At 31.3% G+C, this 7668-nt stretch overlaps 1 protein-coding gene across 1 annotated transcript; it reads right to left on the bottom strand.

Annotated features, from left to right (window-relative positions):
* Nucleotides 1-205: 205 nt before the first annotated feature.
* LOC110722126 (valencene synthase-like) lies at nt 206-3849 on the bottom strand. The gene is made up of 7 exons (XM_021901379.1): nt 3723-3849; nt 2797-3079; nt 2222-2594; nt 1863-2075; nt 1611-1749; nt 939-1196; nt 206-862 (listed from the first exon to the last, which is right to left on the bottom strand). Exons 1-7 carry the CDS (start codon nt 3813-3815, stop codon nt 560-562), a joined length of 1662 nt encoding a protein of 553 aa, XP_021757071.1. The 5' UTR covers nt 3816-3849; the 3' UTR covers nt 206-559.
* Nucleotides 3850-7668: the final 3819 nt, after the last annotated feature.

Genomic DNA, 7668 nt, shown 5'->3' with positions numbered 1-7668 from the left:
TTTTTTTTTTTGGACAATTAGTTTCTTTAATTATTACTCCGTAATTCTGAATGTATTATTTTGTTTTATTTATTTATTGAAATAAAGGTAGATCGAGTTGTATTAGTTTGAAATTATTACGTAATTGTATTATTTTTTATCATTAAAATATTATTTTATTCTATTTTAAAAGCAAATTAAAGAGACAAAAATTAGAATAACTCAATCATAGATTAAAAAAAGTAAAAATTTGTATAATTTAAAAATTTTGAAGGGCCCTTTTGTTCTTTTAGAACAGAGCCTCGAAAACCATTGCAACGGCCCTGCTTATTTGTACATGACCAGATCACCCTGCAATACTAGAGTTTATTTGATACACTTGTAAGGTACATGCCAAAACATAGAGAATATAGGTATTAATTTGATACACACTAATTAAAAGTAAAATCAGAACACACTGTGCTGATTATTTTGTGACGAACTGAAATAGAAATATAGCCTTATTTCAGGAGTTTCGATGACATTACCATAGTCCATAGGCCAACAAGCCAGGACACCAAATAGATTATGCTTCACGTAGTTATATAGGAATAGGCTCAAAAAGTAGTGATGCAATTTTATCCTGTATGATCTGGTTGACAACAGTATAACCATCGGTTCTTCCCTTATAGGAGATTTCGGGTGCACGAGCAAGGTTGATGATTCGATCCAATAAAGGCTTTGGAATCGAGTATGGTCGAAGCATTCCTTGGTTTAAATCCTTCCATGCATCTTCCACTTTCTTTTCAATAACTTGGTAAACATGTTGTTCGTCTGTGATTCCTGTTTCCTTCATGTAGCATTGTACAAAAGAAACTACATGATTTCTACTGTCCTGCTCAATCTACAACACACATGTATAATTAAGATAATTAGTTATTGCTAATATATTACACGCAAATTATAAAGTAAATATGTACCTTAGTGCTTGCGATGTCATTTAAAAGCCTTATAATCATCAGTGATGCTTCAACAACCTTAGGCATTGGTTCTTGGCACACCCATTCAAAGTCGTCTTTGGTTGCAATGGGTTCGGTCATGCCAAGGTATGATCCGACGATCCCTTGAATTTGGCCAATTGACACTATAGAAGCATCAAGGTACTCATCATATTTGGGAGTATATTTTTCCTTGAGCCATCCGGCTTCTCGAAGCCAGGCCTCACAACCACGGTAAAACTATAGAGCCAAACGCATTTATATTAGCAAACATCTACCAACATATAAGATCAAAACAGTGATAAACAAGGTGACCAAAAAATCAAAAATAGTTGTCATATTGTCCATTAAAGTCCATGATTAGCTCAAAACCAAAGCAATTTCTCTTGTGGTTAACTTAGAAGTCCGATCTTAATTTACATACATCCTATATAAGAAGCATAGCTAATGAAAAAGCCTAGCTCTAATGAGAGTCGTACAATATTATTGTGTGAATTTAGCAAATTTATTTTAGCTTTATGTTAGTATATGTTAGTTCGTTGTGGGAGTAGATCGAGATGTTAGCTAATTAAGCTACTTCAAAAATAAAGTTATCTTTGAACAAACCCTATTATGTAACATCAAATACTTCATTTGAATTTAGGTCGAACATACCTGCTCTTTATAAATTTGTGCACCGTATGACCTGCCTTCTTCAGCTAAATCCTTCTCAAATCCATCAATTGTTTCAAGCAGCACTTGATACACACTATTGAAATATTCTGGCAGTTGAGCTACGTAGCTATAATCCCACCTATGTGTTTAATATGTACCATTAACTTAATTCCTCCAAAGAATGCAATAGTGCATGCTATGATAATCTAGAACAATATTGATTCTTCGTATAATATAATTGAATTCACGTACCTATGAACTGCTTCGACAAAGAGTTTCAGGATATCATGAGAACCATATGCGTCGAAAATGTCGTCAAAAACCTCCACAATCATAAATAGTTTGATGAGTATTTGTCTAGCACGACAATATTTAGGTTCATAGTAGCATCCCAATATCCAAAAGTGAGCCTCAACCAATCTATCTCTTGCAAATGGTGCCTTCGAATACAGGTCTTTCCACCAACTAATTGCACAGATAGATCAATTATAACGTCACATTGATACGTATTGATATTAAAAGAGAGAGATGTTTGATAATAAAAAAATGCTAAGGGGCTACTTCTCTTATTATCCAATAAAGAAAAAGTGAGGTATTACGTAGAGAATTACCTATCGATATCTTGCAATTCCTTTCGATGCAATAACTGAAGTAAATTGAAGTCTAACTTAGCCAAAGTGAGTAGAGTTTTGTTGTGAGAAGCATCTTGTTCATAAAATCCGATGTAATGCTTTGACTCTAATCGAACAAAGCCTAGGTGAAGTGGTTGGTGAAGGGCGTGAGCTACTTGTTCAGCCAAAGGAGAACTCAACTTATCGACTATAAGTTTAAGATGCGTAGTTGTGAAGGCCATAGCTTCGTCTAGGATATCATCTCCATGGATACGAACATGGGATGCCTCATACAAGCTTAGGATGCCTCGAGTGTCGTTGAGTATGCAATCGTCAAAGCCTCCTTGGTCATTCTTAAACTTCTTGAAAACATCTTCATAATTTATCACCAATCATGTTAAGTATAATCACAATCATCAATTAATAATCAATTAAACGGAAAAACTTTAAATATAGTAAAATTTTATAAGTTGTCCTTTACATATTCGGATGTATTTTGACTATTATATTATTTCTACCTGATCGAATTGTTAAGAAATAAGCACTCAAAAAGAATATTATGATTTGTTACGTACCACAAGACACATGATAACCATGCTGTCTGAGGATTCGAAATCGAGTAGAAACGTGGTACAATTCATCTCTGTCACATTGATCATGGTAGTTTTCATACACATGAAGTAAAGCTTCCTCAATTTCCTTCTCTAAGTAATACGCCAACCCAAGGCGTTCAATTGCATCGATGAAATTCAGCAGCTCCAATGGCTTGTTATTAGCATTTGCAACTCTTGCACGTAGCTTTTTTTTCACTTCCTCTTTTAGATGTTCAACATCTTGCTCCTTTTTAAGTTGGGTTGCCTATATCATTCATTTGCCATTTCAGTTTGAGTTTGTTGCAACAGATAAAAAAAAAAGGTTCGTAATACTCGTAATAATTTTTTTTTTCGTGTACTTAAAACAAATAATAAATAATAATTTGCCACACTAGGTCCCACACAATCATAGTAAGATTTCAATCTTGTAAGAAAAAGAATTGACTAGAATATTATCAAGTTGTATCAATTTTCTTAAGTTTAACAACCATAAAAGAAAGTTCATAAGCAAAATAATATACTTCCTTCATTCTTTTATTATTACAACAATTGCCTTTTTAGGAAATTCATAACCATTTTCTCTTTAGGAAAAAATTTAGTTGTATTCATACTACAAATACCAAACATAGCTTTGTTTTTTCATACAAACTTCTTAGTTTATCAATATGTCACATGGGCAATTTTGTATTTTTACCTTTCACTCTCTTTCTTTTTTCCACTACCAAAATATTTGTACCCAAAGCCCTATGGTGCAATAATAAAAAAACGGAGGAAGTATAAACTATACGCGTATATTGTTTAGATTATATTCAACAAAAATAAGTTGCAGTGAACACGACTTAAGTCTCGTGCAATATTGCCTTAAATAATAAAAATTTCCATGAAGAATAAGAATAAATGAAATGAACCTTATCGAGAGGAGTAAATTTTAAAAACTGGTCACTCCAACGGGTTGGATGAAAGTAAGCAATGGGTTGAGAAGCAAAGATTGCACTAGACATCTCTTCAGTACTTATTGGGGATTTCTTTATTTGAATATACTAGGCTGTGACACTCTAAAGTATTGTCCCTCGTTTATATAGAGAATGAAGTGCAGAAAAAAAATAAAATTGTGGACAATAATTGTTGAATTATTTTAGAAAGTGTGAAACAAACAAATAAATAAATAAATAAATAAAAGGCTATAAAATATATAGCCCTAATGTCGTTAAATTGCGGCTCAATAAGACTGTGTATCTAAGACTTAAAACATTGCATTCTCTTTTAACTTCACACTCGTCAGTGCAAATCTGTAGCTTTTATGGCGTAATATTTCTGTTAATATATCATAAAGATTAAAAAAAAGAGGTGTAATATTTATATCTATTAGTTTTGTGCCTCGTGCGATGTGCGGGTTGTTTATATGGACTTTTAAGATAAAATGATATTATAATTTAATTGGATTGAAAATAGAATTCTAAATTAACTTTTTTTTGCTACGAAGTCTATCTATATTTATCCAACGTGGTACGACACTTGGTGAAAAGTTAAAACGCTATATGATGTTGTCTTGTGGCCTAGTTATAAATTTATTATTTGATATTTTATCGTAAATTAAACTCTAAACTAACCATCTTATTCTAAACTTCTATCCTAATTTGATTGAAAATGGAATTTTCAACTAACTTTTTTTTTATCTTAGGAGGTTTATTTAAATCTATCAAAGGTGGCGCGACACTTGGCAAAAGTTAGAATGTCAAGTGTCGATATTTCATGACCTGGCTAAAAGTTTAGCTTTATATATTAGTTATATGATATATTACTCCGTATAAAGATTAAAAAAAAAAAAACACAAAAACTCTTACTTCCTCTTTTTTTATTAAATGCATCACTTTTGAAATTGCGGACTCCTAAAGTCCTAGATAATCAAATACGGAGTAGTACTTAATTGGTTAAGGATTACTCCCTCCGTCCCCTTTTGATAGACCCTTATACCATTTTTTGGTAACCTAAAATGTTAGTCACATTTGCTTTTTTCAAATACCATTAGTATTATTTTTTTACCAAAATTCTCTCCCATTTGCAAAAATACTTGTGCGAGGCCAATTTAATTTTCCTATGTAAATTTTGCTTTCCTATATACTTTAATTACTTTCTCTCTCCACTTTTTTGCATAGTCAATGTAAATTTAATTTTTCAATTAACTTTTGCTACTTCTTATTTATGTGTTACTAATTCCTGTGATTTTCTACCAAAAGTGGACAGAGGGAGTATATTTTATATTTATACATATAGAACATATTGAACACAAAGTTTCATATGTGGCTGACCACATTGTACGACCAAGATTACTTAGTCAGGGGTTACTTGGTAAGGGGTTATTCGGTCAAAGATTACTTAGTAGATCGGGGGTTGCATGGTCTGTTAGGGGTTTCTTGGCTAGGAGTTACCTTATTAGTGTTTTGATATGTGTCGGCCGGCCACACGGTGTAGCCAGCAGCACTGAAAACACGTGAATTATTTATTAGGCACCTAGAATTTTGTTTTAATTTTTAACACAAAGAAGATAATTTTTTTTTTTTTGCAAACAAATTAAACTAAGGGACACACCAGAAAATGACACGTGTCTTTTTTGGTGTATCTTTTAATATATGATTACTAAGTTAGTTCTCGTGACATGCACGATAACTTTCAATAACCATTATTGAACTATTATCTTAATTAAATTTTTATAAACAATAAAAAAAAAATTCTAAAAGTTAAAAAATCTTGATCAAAATAATATGGAAGATATGCTACATATAAAATTCACAAACTTTTATAATATAAGGTTGCCCAGACCGTGTGACCAACCATTATGGGGGTTACTTTCTTAGTGCTATAAGGGTTACTCACTAAATCAGGGGTTACTTAGTCATACGGTTACTTGGTTTGTTAGGGGTTACATTGCCAGTTAGGGGTTACTCGGTCGGTTAGGGGCTACTCGGTTAGGGTTTACTAAGTTTGTCAGGACCCTCAGGGGTTACTTAGTCGGTTAGGGGTTACTCGTTGATCAAGGAATACTTGGTATTTGTCAGCTGGCCACACGGTGTGGCCAACACCGCACACAAAAGTTGTTGTATAAAATTACGCAGAAAATCATCAAAATTATAATAAAAGTGTTTTTATAGCTATATAAATATTTGTGCTAAACTATTTTAAATCCTTTTTATTGTAAGTAACTATATTGTATAAGATTAAGGAATTAATTTATGTATTATGATTTTTTTATTTAATAGTATTATATTCAAAAAATTAAAAAAAAAGAGAAACATTATGACACACCAAGAGATGACATGTGTTATTGTTGGTGTGTGTTTTGTTATATATGTACTCCCTTCATATTTAATTACTTGCTCCAATTCTCCTTGAAAAATATTACTTCCTCTGTTCTTTTTTACTTGACCTGTTTCTTTTATCACGCTTGTCAATTTAAAATTTAAACGATCAATAACTTTAATTCTCCACAAGTAAAAATTATAAAAGTTATATATTATGATAGTAATTATTGAGGCGAATTCAAAAAGATCTTACATGAATATGTTTATCCTTATATATTATTCACAAAAGATGGTCAAAGGAGAAATGGTGAATAGTGTAAAAGTCAAAGCGGATCAAGTAAAAAAGAACGGATTTTTCTCCCTCGAAAGAAAGAGTTTCCGATCTCCTTCGAAAGACAAGGGTTTTTCGACCTCCTTCGAAAGACAAGGTTTATCTCCTCTTTTCGAGGGAGAAACTTCTTAGTTTTGAATCCATGGTAGCAGATCTAATGGATTGTCGTGAAATTATTTCGTTGGTGAAAAAGTTATCAAGTTTTCGAATACGAACAGATGAATCAAAAGGAAAACATCCTCACGGCTACAAAGCATCGTTAGATTGTCTCTCCAACAAGGCTGTAATTTTCAGCGATATAAGCGGGAGATGCTCCGCAGTGCAAGATCTACTCGACGATCGTAGTTTTTATGAAGGGATATTCTATTTGATTCAATATCTTATCTATTTGTTAACGTCGAATCTTTATTGTAGATGTCGTATGACTTTTAATTAATGTAATATTTTTGCTTTTCAAAAAAAAAAAGTAAAAAAGAACGGAGGAAATAAAATATAATATAAGACGACCATTAGTTGGAAGAGAAATAACAAAATATTGTTAAAGTTCAAGACCAAAAAAAAAAAAAATGAAACAAATAATAAATTTCATCGTGAATGAAATGTAGAGCAGGTATTAATATATAGAAGGAGCCGTTATTGATTGTGAGTTGTGACTTATGCAACATAATTTTACATAAAAAGAGTTTATGCATGATGATTTTTCCAATACTGTCAATTGTCTTATTATAAAATTCTAAATGATGAACTTTCCAATACCTTGAATTGTCATATTATAAATTCTAAATGTTGAATTTTCCAATATGGTTGCTTTGTTTCTTTTGATTGGTATTCCAATTTGGCAACTTGTTATACGGATTATTTCAAAAATATTTTACTCCATCTATTTTATAATATTAGTCCCATATATAATTTTATGCGTTTCAAAAAAAAAATCTACCCATATTGAATTTATTTAATTTATAACTTGATTTTTTTGTAATTAATTGGTTGTGAATTGATGACATGGCTCCAAGTAAGGAAAGCTTTACCTTAAATTATGCAATTATGGCTTGTATTTTCTTAATAAAAAATCAAAAAAGTTAAATAAGGTAAACTAATTATGAATTATGTTGTACTTTAATGTTAAATTCCAAATATATATATATATTTTCTTCTAATTTTATGTGATGGATTCCATACAGGACTAACATTATGAAACAGAGAGAGTATTGTATTTTATTATTT

The sequence above is a fragment of the Chenopodium quinoa genome, unplaced genomic scaffold, assembly GCF_001683475.1.
Source record: "Chenopodium quinoa cultivar QQ74 unplaced genomic scaffold, ASM168347v1, whole genome shotgun sequence".
In the NCBI taxonomy this organism is placed as follows: domain Eukaryota; kingdom Viridiplantae; phylum Streptophyta; class Magnoliopsida; order Caryophyllales; family Amaranthaceae; genus Chenopodium; species Chenopodium quinoa.
The sequence above is the reverse complement of the archived record's forward strand: the minus strand, read 5'-3'. Positions and strand labels throughout refer to the sequence as shown.